The sequence below is a fragment of the Ictalurus punctatus genome, chromosome 18 (assembly GCF_001660625.3).
Source record: "Ictalurus punctatus breed USDA103 chromosome 18, Coco_2.0, whole genome shotgun sequence".
NCBI lineage: Eukaryota > Metazoa > Chordata > Actinopteri > Siluriformes > Ictaluridae > Ictalurus > Ictalurus punctatus.
The window spans coordinates 7,445,001-7,464,457 of NC_030433.2; the positions used below are offsets into that span (position 1 = coordinate 7,445,001).

The window sequence follows — 19,457 nt, forward strand, 5'->3', positions numbered from 1 at the left end:
TTTTTTTTTTTTTTTTTTTTTTAAACGGACGACTCGGAGAGAAATGTTCTGAAAAGCAGCCGATAAGTGTCCAGCGTAGGTGTGAGCTCCTTTAATACTGTTTAAAAGCATCTCAGGGAGATTCCTCAAGAAACCGGTCGAGAAAATGCCAGGAATACATTTCTGGAAATTCTTGGCAAAAAGGTCGTCTACTTTGAAGATGCTAAAATATTCAATTATTTTGGTTTATTTTGGATGTTTTTTATCACAACATAATTCCCATAGTTCCATTTGTGTTATTCCAGAATTTTGATGACTATTATTATTCCAAAATGTATGGAAAAAATGATAAAAAAAATAAAGAATGAGTGTGATATATACACAGAATATATTTGCGATTATGAGAGTGAATGAGTGTGGAGGCTTCCAGAAAAATGACACACACTGAATAGTAAAAAGGCACTGTAGTAAATAGTTAACTGCACTCACTTTTCTAGTAATTTCAGGTATTAAGATGAGGATCAATTTTATTATCCCAAGTTTACACCTGTAATAAGTCAAATTAGTAGCTTTTTAAAGCTTTAAAGAATCTTTGTAGCTCTTTTTACCCCAAACAAAAACCTTCTTTCTGTTCCTCCACTCAAACTTTAAACAGGAAATGTCCTGTGTATGACCATTTACAGCAAGTGACTCTGCACTCGTTTCATGCATGCTGCGCTCTCTCACCAGATATTCCTTTTGTACAGCTCCCCCATCACGTCTAAGGAAATCTTGGCGGCGATGGGGTTCGAGTCCCTCAGCATGGTGTACATGAAGTTCTGCAAAGTCTAAAGAACGTTGAAATGTTCAAAATAATCTTTGGTATGAAGAGTCAAATTTGCTTTATTTGATATGCACGGCTGATTTCAGTTCATGTTTTTGTGCATTGTTGGTACACACTATTAATTCATACAAACTCACCATCGCCACCTACTGAATACAATTCAAACTGCATTATTGAACTTAAAATGAAAAGTTCATTGTGGAAGTAAACAGTGTTGTTTTGATTTGGGAGGTCATTCAGAAACAACGGTGCTTATAATGAGTACTTTATGAAAAACTTTATGCACCACTCACCGTGTTCAGTTTGTTGTTTTTGTGCTTTGAGTTAATGTTCTTGATGTCGGTCACGATGTGTGTGTACAGAGTCTGGAGAGAGAGAGAGAAGAAGAGAGAATGAATGGGGGGGGAGGAATGAGAGAGAGGGGGAATGGGAGAGAAAGAAGGAATGACAGCAGTAGAGAGAGAGAGGGAGAGAGAGAGAAGGAATGAGGGAGGGAAGGGGGAGAGAGAGAGAAGGAAGGAATGAGAGCGATAGAGAAAGGGAGGGAAAGAGAGAGGGGGAGAGAAGGAATGAGAGAAAGAACGAGATAGAGACAGAGAGAAGGAATAAGAGAAAGAAAGAGAGAGAATGAGAGCAGTAGAGAAAGAGAATGACAGAGAGAGGGAAAGAGAGGTAGAACAAGGGAGGGAGAGAGACGGGAGAGGGGAATGAGAGAGAGAAAGACAATGAATGAGAGAGATAGAGAGCAGGAGGGAGAGAGTGGAGAGAGGGGGGAGAGAGGGAGAGAGAAGGAATGAGAGAGAAAGAGAGCGAAAGAGAGAGGGAGAAGGAATGAGAGAAAGTAAGAGAAAGACAGAGAGAGAGAGAGAGAGAGAGAAAACAGAGAAAGAATTAGTATAAAATTATGAATCAGTCAGGTCTACATACAGTTATTCCGTCACACTGAGACGTGTTTGTGTGTATTTGCCCTCTGACCTTTCGCAGAAGTTTGTCATGACAGCGAAGAAGCTCGAAGAACAGCTCCAGTAGACTCGTAGGATCGATCAGGTCTTTGTTCCGTAAAAGGATCAAGGCTTTGCAAAACGTCTGAAACGGAACAGAAGTCATGAAGCGTGACACAGCGATCTTTAATACAAGCGTAAAAACTGTAAAATGGTTGCTGTAGTACATGACGAATAAAACGTTTCCGGGCGTGCTGTTAGAAGAAAATAATCCTCTTTAGTGTTGTAATGTGCTAACAGTAACTCTGCTTCATCACACCACCCTGTCGTTGATTATTTTCCCACAATGCTTTTATAATCCTTAGCTACTTCACACGTTCCGCCATCGCGGCTCCGTGTGAAACCCCAGGAGAGTACAAGACTGTAATCTGACCATGCGCAGGTCCGGCTCCAGCACCGTGTGGTGGTTTAACAGCAGCTCGGTCAGCTCTTTTGGGAAGTTCGACAGCTCTGTCAGATAGCAGTGTCCCACCTGTAGAACAACATGATTCGCTAGATCAGATCTACTCGTGCACTTCACGGATAAACCGATAAACACTGAGGCATTCTGAAGGGTTCTCACCTGAGCCAAAAACATAACCAACTCGGCCAGATCTTTGTTTGATTTGTCCGGCTGGTGTTTGAAGACCTGAAGCGTGGACTGGTAGTGACGAAGCTGCTGAAGGAACTGCACACGTGGGGTGAGGGGTGTTATTAAACATTTCTTATTAGCGAGACAAGTGCAGCATGAACATCATGCATCATTAATGATCTGGAATAAAGTGGAACGGTTGCAGCTCGTTTTCTGCAAGGTTATATGCCAATATAAGGTTTTATTTATATGCGTTCAAGGTCAAATTATTTGCTTAATTACAACAAATGTCACTCGAGCGAGGCTGGGACTGATATCTTTCTAGCCCAGACTGTAGATTAATACAGCGTATTAATGTAGTGTCACATGATTACACCGAGTGAAAGGGCTGCACAGCAATTTTTTCGCCTGATACATCCACCAGCAGCAACGAATAAAGTTTGAGGCCTGAGGTTTGGGTTAAAATCCAAACCTCGTGAAGGTTCCAACTGCCACCAAGCATCGCCGTGAAAATCTCACCGCATTAACAAATTGTGTGTGATCGTATACGGTGATAATCCACGTTTATAACATCCGCACATAGTGAATATTTACAAAATGTCATCCGTCAACTATTTTCTAGCGCTTAAACTATAGGATGAAGGGTTCGGTGGTCTTGTGCAAATCAAATCGAATTAGTGATCCAGACTGGATGAAGCAGCTGAGATGAGAGGAGTTGAGATGCACACTTTCGACTACATCTTCTGATTTTGATACGCTGCAGTGCGACGCACAAGCCCAGTCCTCTCAGTGATTCATTTACACATACTTAAAATGTGTATAAATATATTAAATTTAACAATTAAATGCCATGCTATGTGATTTTATATTGTATAATCATTTTTAAGATGTATTTGAGTCTTTCAATAGGAAAGTTTCCCATCATTCTGTGGATTGTACCCTTATTTACATTAACAATAAACTTATTATGGTAATAAAATGGCGTCGCTGGTCAAAATGGTCGAGGTGTATTGTAGATCATAGGACATCTTTTTTTTGTTCAAGACGACAGCTGGCTTAAAGAGTATAATTCATGATTTTACACTTGTTGTATGGCGTAATTATGGGTGATGTTGTGCTTTTAGCTCTTTAACTCACCTCCTCCGTGTAGGATTTCGGGTCCCGCTTGATCAGGTTTTGTAACTGCGGCAAATTTGTCGGCAGTTTGTTGTTGTGTCGCACCGACATGATTAAAATTATAGTCCAGACCTCTTCACTGCTCGGAATTACAATTTATTTATTTTCTTCTTTAAACGGCAAACGAACTGTATTCGCTATCACCAGCGTGGCCCACACACGGGAGTCGCCATGTTGTTGATGACGTAAGCAGGCTACGGGTAGCACAAACGGTCAAACTAAGCGTTCCTGAGGAAAAGCGTTTCGAAGATCAACAAGGTTAAATAACTTTTTTTAAAATTCCACTTAATGTTTAAAAATCTGCTTTCATTTTTGTGTCTCAACAGGACACCACAACAGAGCAACATAGAATTTGTAATGGATTTAATGGTAATAATGGTAATTGTATTGGTTTTCATGGAAGCTTTAATGGTCCCTGTAGGTCTCTACTGGTAATTTGTTACCTTCTATTACAGGTCCTTAATGGCCACGTGTTATGTCTAGTTCATACCATTACGAACCTGTAATGGTAATGGTTTGCAATGGTATTTGTAGTGGAAACCATTAAAATGTCTGTGATGTTTTATATTGTTGGTTTATTTTTAGCAGGGCTGTTAAATACTTGATCCTGATTGGTAGAGATATATATATAAAATTATATATATATATATATGAGTAACCACTCATTCATAAGGTACTTGCATAGTGGACGGTCCATGTTAGCAAATTAAGCAAACATTTGTAATCAAGGACATAGTGAAGTTTTCTATAGGGAGATACTTATTTTGTAACAGTCAGAGGTAAAGCTATAACTTGTAAAGCTGTAACGTGTTCCAACATCAACACGGGTACATGCACAGATTGTTTTTTAACTTAATATCCTTTTTTTCTCTTTAGTGTGTCGTATGTTCACCATTTTCAATGACGTGTTTTCAATGTTTATCCTTTCCATCATTCATTCTTTCTTTCTTTACTCTTCAATATCCATGTTCTTTCTCTTTTCACTTTTTTTTTGCAGAAAGTGATAAGGATGGAAACAAAATGAAAATTACCATTCCATCCAAGGACATTAACTGTAAGTAGAAACGGATAAAAAGTACAAAGTGTTGTTTGTTAATAAATAAATAAATAAAAAGAAAGAAAATTGTCTGTAAATTGCTGTGGTATAAGAGGAATAAAACACTTCAGGATGTCCTGGTGTGGTGACAATAATCCACGTTGGTGATTATTTTCCTAGAACAGCATAACATGGAGTGTTTTATTCCTTACTGATGTAATGAGGGTGGACAATATGGTAAAAATATATGATAATACTTGAAGAAATTTGTACAATGCTGTTTTATTGTCATTGTGAAAAAGATATTTATCCACAATATTTACTTTTGCTATGAAAAACGTATTTCGATTTCTTTACGACGAAAAAGCAGAGGATTTAAGGATAGGAAGGACAGTCAAAGTGAAAATAACGTCAAAGTGCGTATACAGTACGGGCATATATGAAGATATCTTTCTTAAAAGAACTATTTGTCTACAAAAAACCCAAACAAACAAACAAACCAATGATTCTAAAAAGATATATAAGTTATTATATATCTTATAAGTTATTTATAATCATATACAACAAGTGCTATTCATTCGTTCATTCATTTCCATTAAGGAGAAGGGCTGAGGCGAAACATTTGACTGTTTTATACTCTTTTTATTTACAAATTGCAAATTGTCCAGTATGTAACAGCTTAAACATCATATCCACAACTGTCAGGAGCTAAATATGTACACTTTCATTGCAGTGATCATCACTGGCACTCAGTGACTGGGAAAAGATTTACAAAGCAAATACTGACGTTGTATTCTGTCGAAGCAGCAATAAAATACACTTAAAATAGGAATTTATTTGCCCTTATCATCATTAAAAGATCTTTAAACAAGTAATGGAGAAAAGAACTTTATAAAATCAATGGTTTTGTTGTCGTGTCTTTGAGAAGGAGCGTTCGGCAGGAGGGAGGGGATGAAGTGACAGGAATGTATAAAAAATAAAAAACAATCTTTAATATTTTAATCTGATCTGAGGAGGTGGGGGGAAAAAAAAAAGAAAAAGGAAGGAACCCCCCCCAAAAAACAAAAAAAAACAAAAAAAAAAAACAACAAAAAAAAAAAAACACAGTTCTTGCTGGTGGTTTCAGTTTTAAGAGCAGGAACACGAGAGGCCACGTCTCTATCCTGACATCTTCTCCTCAACCTGCAGGCATCTGAGCACGTACAGGATGACTTGGTAGCAGAAAATATATTGTTCCTAAAGACAGGAGAGGAGGAAATTATGTAATTAATCTGTTATAAAAGTATTTATTATGGTTCTGTAAAAACAAACAAACAAACAAACAAAAACAAAAAACAGACCCACCACTTCATAATAAAAGATCAGATATGGCAACTAAAGAGGGGGAAGCTCTATTATTATACTTATAATAATAATTATTATTATTATTATTATTACTACTACTACTACTATTAGTTATAGTAGTGGTATTAGGAGCAGTTGTATTACTAGCAATAATATTTATTACAATGATCATATTTAGCAAGGAGGAACAAAATTATTTTTTGTTATTTCGATTCAAGTGGAAGAAGGAGAAGAAGCAGGAAGAAAGAAAGAAGAAAAAGAAGAAGGAAGAAAGAAAGAAAGGAAGAAGGAAGAAAGAAGAAGAAGAAGAAGAAGAAGGAAAAGGAAGAAAGAAGAAGGAAAAGGAGAAAGAGAAGAAGAAGAAAGTGGGCAAAGAAGAACATCGTAAATTAGACAATTATAAATGTATAATAAAATAGTAATATATGCTCATTTATATACTAATTTGTTAAATATTTATTTATGCTAGAGCTAATTATTATGATGATGACTTATTTTTGTAATCAAAGCGTAAAAGTTACCTCTGTCTGCACCATGCCTTGTCTCTGCAGTCTCATTGTCCTCACCACGTCCGAGATGTCAAACTGATGAGGACAGATTTACAAGCGATTAATCGGCGATGTGTGCGAGTTGTAAAACAGCAAGTAACGTCTGTAATTATAAACTCTTTATAGTGTAAATGTTTAAAGTGTAACAAAATCAGCTTTCTGCTATGGTTCCTTCACGACCGTTATTGTAGTGTTACATTATAGACCGCACCACTAGGGGGAGCTCCAGTGCAGTCTTGAAGGCAGGACAAATGTTATGTAAAATTACAAACGCCTAATAAATGAATGCAACTCGAGGATAATTTTTGTAACTCACATCCGTGTCTTTGCTGATTAAACCAAGAACGACGTCTATGCAGATGAGCGTTCCCGATCGGCCAATCCCGGCACTGCAGTGGGTGATGATGGGCCCTGATTGGTGGATGTGTCTCATGTAGGAAATGAAGGTCAGGAGCTGTTCAGGCTGCATGGGTGTGCCGTGATCGGGCCAGCCCGTGTAGTTGAGGTGTGTGACTCTTTGGATTTCGTTCGTCTGGGGGGAAAAAAAAACAAACAAACAAAAACGAACTGAGTCGATGGCAAATAACTGAATCGTATCATTAAACATTTAAAACGCTGCATGTCTCAGCCGTACCTGGACGTCCTTGACCTCTATAAGACGGACGATGAAGTTGTCCAGGTGCTGATCTTTGACCAGCATGACCTGAAGCCTGTTGTCCACCATCTGTGGTGTACGTGGCGTGTCGGGCCAATACCGCTGACACTTCACCTTTCCTCCTTCCACTTCCTGGGTCATCATGGCGATCACATTGGACTTCTGCTCCCAGACCATCTGCCAGAAATCTGCCAGCGTGGTGGGAAGAGGACCCTGGCACGCAATGTACAGAAAGCTCTCGTCCTTCACAGGCATCTTGATGAAGTTGGCGTTGATGTAGCCACCGTCTTTGCCCAGGGTCACTCTCGTAGTGTCAACTTTTCAAAAAAAAAAAAAAGAAGAAATAAATACATTAATACGGGTTTTTACTTTTACTCCTGTCGCGCTGCACCGTTCGACTTGGTTAGAAATGACAGACGAGTGGAGAGTGTTCACACTTACAGGGCACTATGTTTTTGTAACGGTTTTTCTTCTTGTTTTCCTGCGTCTGTCCGATCAAACAGTCGTCCAGCGGCTGTAAATTCTGCAGATTCTATACATTAAAAAAAAAAAAAATCCAGAAATGTTATGATCTACAAAAGGGTTGTTTTTAGCTATACATGGTTATATTTCTTTGTGAAAATGGTACCTCAAACTCCTGTAAGGGGACCTTCTGCTCCAGCAGTCCTCTCATCATCCTCACCACGGAGTTGAGCTTCGGCCCAGTGTACTGGCCGTTGGGAACCACTTTGACCAGGGGCAGAGAGGTCAGCTCGTCCTCCGTGATGATGGGTCCATCTGAAAAATGGAATGAAGTGAATGGTTAAATTACAAACTAGAGGAGAAACTACTTCCAACCCCTCTGAGATACCAGCAACAACCCATCTCGGATACCTCAAACACCTCTGAGATATTCCCAATAACCCTGTGATACCTCCAACACACCAGAGATACCTACAAATAGCTAAGAAAACCTAAATACCTAAAAAACCTGCCAAAGATACCGCCAAACCCGTTGAGATGCCTCCATCCTCCAACATACCCGAGATGCCTCCAAAACACTTGTGATGCCCCTAAACTTCCAGAGATGCCTGCAGCATACCTGAGATGCCTCTAACACAGTTGAAATACCTCACACCCCCCTGAAAAACTTTCAGCCCATGGAGGTGCCTCCAACCTGCCTGAGGTACCTTCAAGTCACCCGAGATACCTCCAGCCTGTCTGGGAAAGCTTCAATCCATCTGAAATACCTGCAACCCACTGAAGATACCTCCAACCCACTCATACCTCAAAAATGTTTCACATCAGTGACAGGACCAACCTTCATTGAATCTGGAGTTGATGTTATCGATGGGGAGTTCATCGCTGCCCCACGTTACTTCGTCCTCGTCCAGCTGTCCCGAAGAAGAGTGCAGGTAACTAATGAGAGACCAAACAAAACGAGACCGAGGTCAAGTCTGATTTCATGTCGTCTTTGCCGTCAACCAAATCGAATCCTCGCCGTCGTCTTCTCACCTGTCGTTCTGCGGGCTGTCCACGGTGTCCTCTCTCCACTCCGTCCTCCTTGATGTCTGGAGGAAATAGAAACTCTTACACACAGCACTCTGTACGTTTATATTTATTATGACACGTAGCGTTTCTTAGAGAGAAGATAATCTTGTTGCTACAAATATAAACTATTTAACAAGGAAAAGAAAATAAACAGAGTAAAAGTGTAGATCTTCATGTCCAAATGGCGATTTGCATACAGTGACATCATTTCTCACAGATATTACATTATATTAGATTATACTGCTCACGTGCTTAGCCTTAAAAAGCACTAGAAATGACATTTTTGATAACGTAATCGATTAAAGGATGTCCTCCTGTACCTCTGGAGAATCTTCTGGGAGAGACGAGCCGTCACAGTCAGTGTCTTCAGACTCCTCAGCTTCTAGTCTTTTCTCTACAGGGCCTGTGCCATAATCTACAACACACACACAAAGTCTACATTCTTTTCTACACAGCTTGTATGATTCTCCTCTAACTTAATCCAAAATAAGATTTAGTGTGTGTACCTATAGGTGGAAGTGCAGGCGGACTTTTGGATTTTCGTGCCTCTGGTGAACTACAGAGTTTGGTTTTCACCCCACTGTCCTCACTCGCATCTAAAACACAGAAGAAAGGAGAAAGAAAAAAAAAAAAAGACATCACACACTGTTCACCTGCAGGCACACTGAGTAAACACACACATAAACAATGGTCAGTTTTGATGGAACGAGGAGAGGTTTTAGGTATCGTTACTGCTCTGTGTGTGTGTGTTTGTGTGAGAGAGAGTGTGTGTGTGTGTGTTACCTGTGTTGCCGTTGCTGGAGCTCAGAGGCAGGAAGCCCAGATACGTGCTGGGGGTCTGATCAGGAGGTCGAGACACTACGAGGTGAACGACACCTTTGGTTTTCCAGATGGTGGTGACTGCTTTGGAATGTGACACACCAGTCATCAGCTCGTCATTCACCTGTACACACACACACACACACACACACACACACACACACTTCATAAGCACTCAGTGTAGCCCAGTATATTAAAAAGGTGGCAGGTTACATGGACAGAACAAATAAATAAAAAGAAATACATAATAATAAGGAAAAATAAATACATTTTTGTTAAGTTACATATCTACATATCTATTTTCCTAAATATCACAGCACACATAAATGAAACAATTCATAATCATTATTGGAATAACCATTACTCCATTAAATATGAATAGAAATACCGTAAAATAAAATAAAAAGTGTCCAAGAATGACATAAGTCAGGCTAAACAAGAACAATTTTAATCTGGATATTATTTATTTATTTATTTAAAAAAAAAAAAAAAAAAACACTTTCATTTATAGACAAACCAGATGAAATGAATTTCTGAAAAAGATTAAATTTAATTTAAATATATTTCAAACTATAGTTCAGTTCTGGTCATTAACAAATCAGACAGTCTGATGATGGCAGCTTCTGACAGTGTTTAAGATCAAGCTCCTCCCAGCTGTTAGTCAGAAACCATCCTTTCACTCACTTTAAGCAGACGATCTCCGACTTGTAACGTGGCGTCAGTGTGCGCTGCACCTCCAGGAGAGATGGACTTCACGAAAATGCCTCTCTCTCCTCCGATGATGGAGAAACCCAGATTGCCGGCAGGAGGCTTCTCCAACTGCAGCTTGATGATCCGCTCCTGCAGGACAGAGACAGGAGAGAAGAGCTTTTCAGGAACAGCATGTTCTAACCATTAAGAAAGCTCGGTACATGAATGACATACACGTTGTGTATTAAATCAAGACCACCTTGAGCTCAGTGCGTCACTAAGTAAACTATTTAGTATTATTTCTCATGTACACAGCTCGACCAATGTTAGCAAACTAAATTACTTACCCAGCTAACCAATGGGGACTTGATAATGATCTGATAATATCTAGAGTCCTAAGTTAATCTATTCAGTTGATTCCTTCAATTGATTCCTGACTCATTGCGTTCACTATTCATCAGGTAAGGACAGATTATTTTGTACTGACATTAGCTAACAAAATGATTTACCTAGCTAACTGATGTGGATAATATTTTGATTCCTGATTCAATCAGTTTCAGATTCACTCGATTCCTGACTCATTTGATTCCAAGTTGATTCATGATTCATCAGGCAAAACAAGTAATCGTTTTTGACAACTCTAGTCTGTTGCCATAACCTACGTGTCAGCTAGCTGTTTTTTTAGGGAGTAAATTGTTTGCTGTTTACCTCAGAGGGACAGATGGCTTCCAAATCATCATCATTACTATGAAGATAACCTGAGAAAAGAAACAGACAGACAGACAGAGAGAGAGAGATTTCTGAATTATTGAGAGAAGCTGGAACAATGCGAAGTATGAACTATGTAAGGAATAAAACACACGGTCATCCTGTTATAGGAAAATAATACACTTTGGGGTGGTCCTCCTATTCCACAGCAAATCGCCAAGAATTACAATTTGTATTTATTAAAGAAAGACGCACGTTTGTAGTTCACAAGCTAGTTCCTGTTATTGCTTACATTATAGCATCAATAAAGAGTCGTTCATGTAGCGTTCCTTAAAGATAAGGAAATGTTGCATTAATGCAGCAAGCTGGTTAACCAATTACCGTGCTTTCTGGACTACATGGCCTCTATAGAAGAAAAAAAAGAAATATATGGTATAATGCTAGTTTATTGTTTACGTTTTCAGCTTCTAATTTATAACGTTAATGGTTATGCCCGTGGAATAGCGGTTTTGCAGTAGACGTGCTACACTAGGAGTTACGGTACACTAAGCTTAGCTAAAAATAAATAAATAAAACTATACCAAATATGTTAAGGTGACTTGCACGACGGAGTATGTACTGTATTTATAGAGTTTATAAGATATGGTAAATACGGTAAAATAACTGCAAAATAAACACTTCAAACTTTCCCCTCACTGCTTTTAGTAAAGGCTGGTTAAATTATAAGGATTTAGCGAAACAAAGTTAACAGGAATAAATAAATAAATAAATGAATGAATGAATGAATGAATGAATGTGTCTGAGTAAGCGCTGGGCTCACCGTTAATACTTGTCGACGGGTTGGTTTTTGAGCTGACGTTGTTGTTCAGGATCGAGATTCTCTCCTTCTCCGGACACACGGGCTTCCCGTCCCTGCGTTGCCACACAGTCACATGACATGAAGTGTGTGTGTGTGTGTGTGTGTGTGTGTGTGTGTTAGAGCTGAACAACTGTCACTATGTACATACTATTCAAATATTCAATATCTATTTACTTGAATACAAATAATCCACATTCAGAAATGTGTTGAATCTGAATAGTTCTCATTCAGATAGTCCCTCCCCTCTAGGAAGCCATTTTGGAATTGAACCCAAACTGGATGTGGATTTGAAGGCGGGTCACAAATATCGAGCTTAATATTAATCGACAATGTTCTCAAACGTTTGAGTTCATAATAAAATACCAATAAAGCAAGTCTGAAATTATATCGTTTATTACAAAATGATGCAAGTTCATGATTTTGTCTGGTTAAAATAAAATCTATGCAATTAATTCATAGTCGAATTTGATATTTAAACGCGGGTGTCTCTCACCTGGTGGCTTTGAGAATGAGCTCTTGTGGTTTGAGGTGCAGAAGTCTGCGGCTCTCGCTGAGCGTCAGCTCGTTTGTCGGCGCTCCGTTAATGTAGTGAATGAGGTCCAGTTTCCTTAGAGTTCCTTCCGTGGCGGCCATCGACCCCGGCACAATGTCCTTCACATAGAGGACACGAAACTCGCTGTCTTTCCCTCCGTCCAGCACCAGACCTGCGCAGAGGTTCCAAAGAGCAGAACTTAACACTTACTAATAATTAATACTTCTATTGAAAGAACAGCTACATGGTAGAGAGAGAGGGAGAGAGAGAGAGAGAGAGAGAGACTGATCTTCTCAGATCTTTTCTCCTCTGTGTCAATCTGTCTGTGTAAACACTGAAATCTGAAGCCTTTGCATGTCTCAGATCCTGTAATCACCTTTTAGCGTTTAAAGGTGTGTTTTGTTTATGCTGATAGTAATCTCTCGGTCGGTGTGTGTGTGTGTGTGTGTGTGTGTGTGTGTGTGTGTGTGTGAGAGAGTGTGAGTGAGAGAGAGAGAGACAGAGGGAATGTGTGACACGACAAAGCAAAGATTCACCTCAAACAGACTCACAAAAAGAGACTAGGATTAAAATAATAATAATCAAATCTTATTGATTACTGGAATGATTTTAAATATCATTAAATGCACAAATTTGCACAATTTGACTTTTCCATCAGTTTCATATATGAAGGAGTCTGGGATGTGATGCCACAGACCTGTGCTAAAAAGGCGTAACGCAATACTACTGACGTTTATTTAGCTAAAAAACAACAACAACAAAAAAATGTTCTCGTAGACGGCTGACTGAAAGTAGAAAGTTTAAGCCTCGAGTCGTTACGCTCAGAAAGACCAGCTAACAGCGAAGGGCATGGACATCATAAAAAAATGCATAAAGAATTGCTTTGCAATCTTTTGCGTTCCGTTCTGAATCATTAAATAAAACCGCGATAGCGCTGGCAATTCTCGCCCCTCGCGCAAACTTTTACATCTCATGCAAGTAGCAATTAACTCAACTTTCTGTACTATAAAATGATTTTTGTACACTCTAGCAGATCACAGCATGTGTTAGAATATATAAAACATGTTTATTATATAATGTCCTTTTTAAAGTATTTGCATGGTACGTGTACTACACCGGCATCTGGGTCAAGTTTCCGCGGGCATCTGAAGTAATTACACGCGTCACTAAATCGGAGCGAAAACAAAACCAGAATTTGGTTCGGTTTTATTTATACTCAATTAAACGATACGATAGCGCTGAGATAACGAGAAACATAATGCACTGGATTCTGATTGGTCAGCATTGTGTAGAATGGAATTAATGTCCGCATGTTGATCTATAGTAATGGATTTGCTTAAATGTGTCATTTTTACCCAGCGAGTCGGTGGGGCACTGGAAGGTGATGTCAGGCAGAAGGTGGGCATCTATTGGCGGTTTAAGGGATTCCAGGACTCGTCCCACGACCAGATCGACCACTCGCGGTGCGGCTCGGACGAGGTTTACCACCTCGGTGTGACTCATACCAGAAACGTCAGTGTTATTCACCTGCACAGAGAAGTACGAGACGGAAAAATACGGACGGATCAGATCTGGAGACATCTGAAGAATCCTAGGGGTCTTTTATTTCTGCTCAGCTTTTTAGTTTATTTAACCGTGCTTACCATTATCATGCGATCGCCGGGTCGAAGTCTGCCATCACCTTTAGCGGGGTCTTGAATGATGTCATGGATGTAGCAGTTGTGGTCATTTCCTTTCGTCAGCGTGAAGCCCAAGCTTCCTTTTTCCGACTTCACCAGAGAGACCTTGAGCTCGACTTCCTACATCAGTGACACAAAATCAACCAATCAGTGATCTTTCTCCAGAACGATAAATGAAGGCATTGAAAGGGCATTCTGTGTCATATAGATATTAAGACGAAGAGCTGATGGGGAGCTTACAGGCAGGTAGTCATCTGTGTCTGGACTTTGCTCTGGAAGTGTGAGGTTGAGGGGGGAGGGAAGTGCAGGGGGCAAAGGGTGAGAACTGGGGTTTAGAATGCCTGCTTCAGGAGGAGCTGGAGACGAGAGAAGAGGGGACGAGGGAGGTGGCCTGAGAGAGAGAGAGGGAGGGAGGAAAGGAGGGAGGGAGAGAGAGAGAGGAGGCTTGAGACAAACTGAATTAACAGTTTAAAGATGCCTTCAGTGCATTAGCGCACTGTTTTTATATTACACGGCGAGTCACAACAGGAGCTAACAGAACACAGGGTACAGCACATTTCAGCATTATACATCACACATTATATCCACTTCTCGACTTATTTACTAATTTATTGACGAACTAACTTAAATTTACTAAACTATGTACTGACTAACATATGAATGCACCAAATTACTTCCATAATTACTAATATGTATACTGAAATATTAATTTACTACTTTATTAACCAGCTAAATTACTAACTAGATAACTTTCTATCCAGCTTACTAAGTTATTATCTTAATAATGTGCTAACAAATTTACTAACCTACAACTAGCAAACTTACGAATTTGAAAAACGTATGTACATATGAATGTACTAATGTATCAACTTAATTTATTTGCGTAATTACTAACATACATACTGAATTATTCATTTACTAACTCCATAACTTTCTATCCAATTTGTTATTACTATACAAGTTACTAAAACTTATTTGCATGCATACTAACATACTAATTTACCAACTTACTAACTAGCTATTTTACTAATTTACTAACTAGCTGTGTTACTAGCTAGCTTTTTTTTTACTAGCTAGCTATTTTACTAATTTACTAGCTAGCTATTTTACTAATTTACTAAGTAGCTATTTTACTAATTTACTAGCTAGCTATTTTACTAATTTACTAGCTAGCTTTTTTTTTTTTTTTACTAATTTACTAGCTAGCTATTTTACTAATTTACTAAGTAGCTATTTTACTAATTTACTAGCTAGGTATTTTACTAATTTACTAAGTAGCTATTTTACTAATTTACTAGCTAGCTATTTTACTAATTTACTAAGTAGCTATTTTACTAATTTACTAGCTAGCTATTTTACTAGCTAGCTATTTTACTAGCTAGCTTTTTTTTTTTTACTAATTTACTAGCTAGCTATTTTACTAATTTACTCACTAGCTATTTTATTAGCTAGCTATTTTACTAATTTACTCACTAGCTATTTTATTAGCTAGCTATTTTACTAATTTACTAAATAGCTATTTTACTAATTTACTAAATAGCTATTTTACTAATTTACTAAATAGCTATTTTACTAGCTAGCTTTTTTTTTTACTAATTTACTAGCTAGCTATTTTACTAGCTAGCTATTTTACTAATTTACTCACTAGCTGTTTTACTAGCTAGCTATTTTACTAATTTACTCACTAGCTATTTTATTAGCTAGCTATTTTACTAATTTACTAGCTAGCTATTTTACTAATTTACTAAGTAGCTATTTTACTAATTTACTAGCTAGCTATTTTACTAGCTAGCTTTTTTTTACTAATTTACTAGCTAGCTATTTTACTAGCTAGCTTTTTTTTTTTTTACTAATGTACTAGCTAGCTATTTTACTAATTTACTCACTAGCTATTTTACTAGCTAGATATTTTACTAATTTACTCACTAGCTATTTTACTAGCTAGCTATTTTACTAATTTACTAGCTAGCTATTTTACTCATTTACTAAGTAGCTATTTTACTAATTTACTAGCTAGCTAGTTTATTAATTTACTAACTAGCTATTTTACTAATTTACTAGCTCGCTATTTTACTAATTTACTAAGTAGCGATTTTACTAATTTACTAGCTAGCTATTTTATTAATTTACTAACTAGCTATTTTACTAGCTAGCTAAATTACTGTTACTTACAACTTACTCATTTATTTATAACTTATAATAAGTTAACATACTACTTAATTTATTAATGTGGTAACATTAATTTACAAACATACTGACATTAATTTGAACTCTTTTCATTCTTTTTTTACCTACTGGTTCACCAAATTAATTTATGGCTTAATTACTCAAACACAGAGTTATGTATAATTTTGTTTCCTCATTATCTTTCTTAATTTTTGTTTCAACCTCCCCAATGGTTCTCAAGATGAAATTTCCTGAAAGAAACCGGTTCCTGACCTCCTGCTGGCCTCGGCCCTGTCGGCGGACTGGCTGGCATTGACGTAGGCCGAGTGGATGGTGTCGTCCATCTCCCAGGCGGACTCGTTCTGACCTGCAGGACTAAAGCCCTCCTCATCTTCCTCCCCTTCCTCATCAGTGCTGTCACTGTAGCTGTCTCTACGGCTCGGCGACTTCATCAGCATCCTCTCCAGAGCCTGTTCCACGATGCCCAGAGAATTCGGTGTCTCCTCCTGCTGGGGAGATGTCGGTTTCGGGGCAAGTTTTGGCTTCGGTGGAGGTTCCTTACGGGGGGACGGGGTGGCGGTCTAGGGGATGAAGATTGAAAAGTTAAACATGACAATTGGCATCAATTACCGAACGAGATTCCATCTTTTGCAACTGATGGGATGAAAAATGTCTGTCTTTTAGGTCACATTTACACCTTGAAAGGGCCTCATGCATTACATTTTCACAGGAGCATTTATACATAAGAAAAATGTCATGTTCAAGAACAACCAGTTATTTAGTTAGTTAGTGAATTAGTTAGTAGTATCCTACTTTAAATTCCCAGATAAGGAGGAGACTCTCTAATCCGAACCTCGGCTGATCACCTTTGAATCGTGTAATTAACAATCAATTACTGCGATTTAAGATACGGATTTACGGTGTCGATTTTAACTCACTTATTTATTCAGAAATTTATTCACTGCACGCAGGAGTTTAATAAAAATATTGTGAAACGCAACCATTTCTTATTAATGACTTGGAATAATGTGATTACGTCTAGCTAGACAATCTGAACAAAAGTAATTGCACCCTACACAGGAAGGAAAAGTTAGCATGCATTTGATGTATTTTAGCAGACACGCTGCAGTGGCTCAGCTGCATTACTGGATGATTTAGCACATGCTGCTCTTAGGGAGGTGCTCTCGTCATGGGGTTCAGGGGCATGGCTAAACGGCTTGGCTTGATCATTTAAGATAAGATGATACTTCATTAATCCCAAGACGGAGAAATTTGGGTGGAAACTTACTGCTGACTGGAGTTTATTAACATATGCGAGTTCACATTCAGACCACCAAAAGTGCATGGATCTGCAAAACTGACAGGACAGCCTGATTTATAATGTTCCACATTAGATGGGATTAATTTTAATATTAAATCCAGTGTATAAGGACGCCATTTTGTGTACTTGGCTAGAGGAATCCATGTCAGGAAGAACTCCTGTTTCGGGCCTGCACAGCAGCAGCGTCACTTCCTGACCCGTCCCTCTTAAAGCAGAGATCACCTCCTGAAACACACAGAGACGCTTGTGTTAGATAGAGATTTGGAAATGTTGAGTCGATCCAACTTGCTACGTAACTAGATAACAGAACAAAGTGGTGAAGTTACTGTAGTCATGGCCTGATATAGTTTTTTTTTACTACATTGAAATATATTCTGGTGCAGTGTCACCTAGTGGACGAAGTAACTAGCCATGCGAAAGTTTTTGCAATTGAATGTTAAACAAACTTTATGTAATTACGCTTTTGTAACCCTCTTAAGATGGTGTTGTTATTTAAACCAGTGGAAAGGAGAGAAGAAGGACGCTTTAAATACAGCATAACATACGTGTTGCGTGAGCCCTTTAAGTGGAGTTTGATTGACACGTAGGATGACGTCGCCCACTCGGATCAGACCGCTCTCAGCAGCTGGCTGGCCAGGGAACAGCTTCTTGACCCGGACCATGCTGGTACCGAGCGGCTCGTCCGGAACATTCTCCTCACGGCTGAAGCTGAACCCGAGACCAGAGGTGTTCTTCAGCAAGCGCACGTCAAACACGTTATCTACAGGAGGGAGATGCACACATACACACACACACGAGGTTCGTACGTCTGCGTTTGTGTGAAAAAGAAGTGGTGGTGTCCGACATTCAGAAATAAGTTCTATTAATAGAAACACACACACACACACACACACACACACACACACACACACACAAAGCCATACACACATTCATACAGTGTACCTGGCTTGATGAAGCTGTACTCCGGCTGGGGTTTTCTCACGACACTCCGAAGTTGAGGTTTGGTGTCTCGGATTATTGAAGTGCCCTGAGGGGTGAGAGGAGCGTGAACTCTGTCTTCTGGGAGCTGTCCTCTCTCCAACAACAGATGGACCACCTGAAGAAAAAAAAAAAAAAAGGAAAAAAAGAAGAGAGAGCGAGAGAGTAAGCAAGTACAGAGAATATGGAATGGCCTAATCAACATCTTTCCAGCAGTAAAAGACTGACAAAATGCTAAAACATTACAGAGACTGGGGGGGGTGTTTCAGGGTTCATTACTGCTGCTTATTACATTATTATATACTGCCTACTACATTACTATTATCCATAAAGTAACAAAACAACAAAATACTGTAATACATTAATATCATTGTTTCAGGTTTAACCTCTCAACACACTTCTGACTATTATTAATTAATTAAATTATACTATTAATTAAATCTCGACGCTTCCAACATGGCGGACAGACAGATACATCACTTTATACCACGGCGCAGCTGAATGCTCGAATCTGATTGGTGAGAAGGTGTGCATTATTTTTTGTATAACAGCATAACATTAAGGCTGTAACATGAACGATATGTTAATATTAACGCGCTCACTTTGATCGTCATTGTTTCTATAGCAACAGCTCATACACAGGGACTTGTACATACGGCGGAGGTACCACATAATCCAAGACTAATAATAGACTGATTTAGAAACGTGTCATTTAACAAAGTAATTCTTATAATTGTTGATATGGTGAAGTTTTTTTTTTGTAAGAAGCCATTCGTTTAACATTTATGGAAGTGTGTGAGTGAGTGTGCAAGACTGTGTGTGTGTGGTGAGGGAATGACTGTTTATCTCAGCCATAACGTAGGTGAAAACAAACTAACTTGTCTTTTGAATTTAACTCAAAGTATAAACCCATTAAAATGAGTGACGTGTTGTTCGTTAATACGGTGAATATTGAAATTGTTGGCAAATTGCTGTGGTATAAAGCAGAACACCACGCTAACGACACACTATATTAACATTATTTTCGGATAACAGCACGGTC

At 38.7% G+C, this 19,457-nt stretch overlaps 2 protein-coding genes across 5 annotated transcripts in view; both read right to left on the reverse strand.

Annotated features, from left to right (window-relative positions):
* The window catches only part of sdad1 (SDA1 domain containing 1), a 13,550-nt gene extending 9,792 nt beyond the window's left edge, over window positions 1-3,758 (reverse strand). The window contains exons 1-6 of the mRNA XM_017492309.3: window positions 3,512-3,758; window positions 2,366-2,470; window positions 2,177-2,275; window positions 1,778-1,888; window positions 1,096-1,167; window positions 706-806 (exon numbers count right to left, since the gene is read on the reverse strand). Coding sequence (XP_017347798.1) covers window positions 706-806; window positions 1,096-1,167; window positions 1,778-1,888; window positions 2,177-2,275; window positions 2,366-2,470; window positions 3,512-3,601 — 578 coding nt within the window. The 5' untranslated portion in view covers window positions 3,602-3,758. The remainder of the gene's footprint in view (window positions 1-705; window positions 807-1,095; window positions 1,168-1,777; window positions 1,889-2,176; window positions 2,276-2,365; window positions 2,471-3,511) is intronic.
* Window positions 3,759-5,207: 1,449 nt separating this feature from the next.
* ptpn13 (protein tyrosine phosphatase non-receptor type 13) overlaps window positions 5,208-19,457 on the reverse strand; it is a 68,737-nt gene continuing 54,487 nt past the window's right edge. For all 4 annotated transcript variants that reach the window (XM_047161903.2, XM_017492305.3, XM_053687928.1 and 1 more), the window contains 22 exons: window positions 18,380-18,533; window positions 17,983-18,197; window positions 17,564-17,662; window positions 16,390-16,697; window positions 14,191-14,341; window positions 13,915-14,070; window positions 13,627-13,798; window positions 12,233-12,443; window positions 11,701-11,792; window positions 10,881-10,930; window positions 10,167-10,322; window positions 9,447-9,606; window positions 9,170-9,259; window positions 8,984-9,078; window positions 8,628-8,683; window positions 8,434-8,531; window positions 7,762-7,910; window positions 7,575-7,665; window positions 7,113-7,450; window positions 6,795-7,010; window positions 6,452-6,514; window positions 5,208-5,822 (listed from right to left, as the gene is read on the reverse strand). In XM_047161903.2, coding sequence (XP_047017859.1) covers window positions 5,745-5,822; window positions 6,452-6,514; window positions 6,795-7,010; window positions 7,113-7,450; window positions 7,575-7,665; window positions 7,762-7,910; window positions 8,434-8,531; window positions 8,628-8,683; window positions 8,984-9,078; window positions 9,170-9,259; window positions 9,447-9,606; window positions 10,167-10,322; window positions 10,881-10,930; window positions 11,701-11,792; window positions 12,233-12,443; window positions 13,627-13,798; window positions 13,915-14,070; window positions 14,191-14,341; window positions 16,390-16,697; window positions 17,564-17,662; window positions 17,983-18,197; window positions 18,380-18,533 — 3,198 coding nt within the window. In that variant the 3' untranslated portion in view covers window positions 5,208-5,744. The remainder of the gene's footprint in view (window positions 5,823-6,451; window positions 6,515-6,794; window positions 7,011-7,112; window positions 7,451-7,574; window positions 7,666-7,761; window positions 7,911-8,433; window positions 8,532-8,627; window positions 8,684-8,983; window positions 9,079-9,169; window positions 9,260-9,446; window positions 9,607-10,166; window positions 10,323-10,880; window positions 10,931-11,700; window positions 11,793-12,232; window positions 12,444-13,626; window positions 13,799-13,914; window positions 14,071-14,190; window positions 14,342-16,389; window positions 16,698-17,563; window positions 17,663-17,982; window positions 18,198-18,379; window positions 18,534-19,457) is intronic.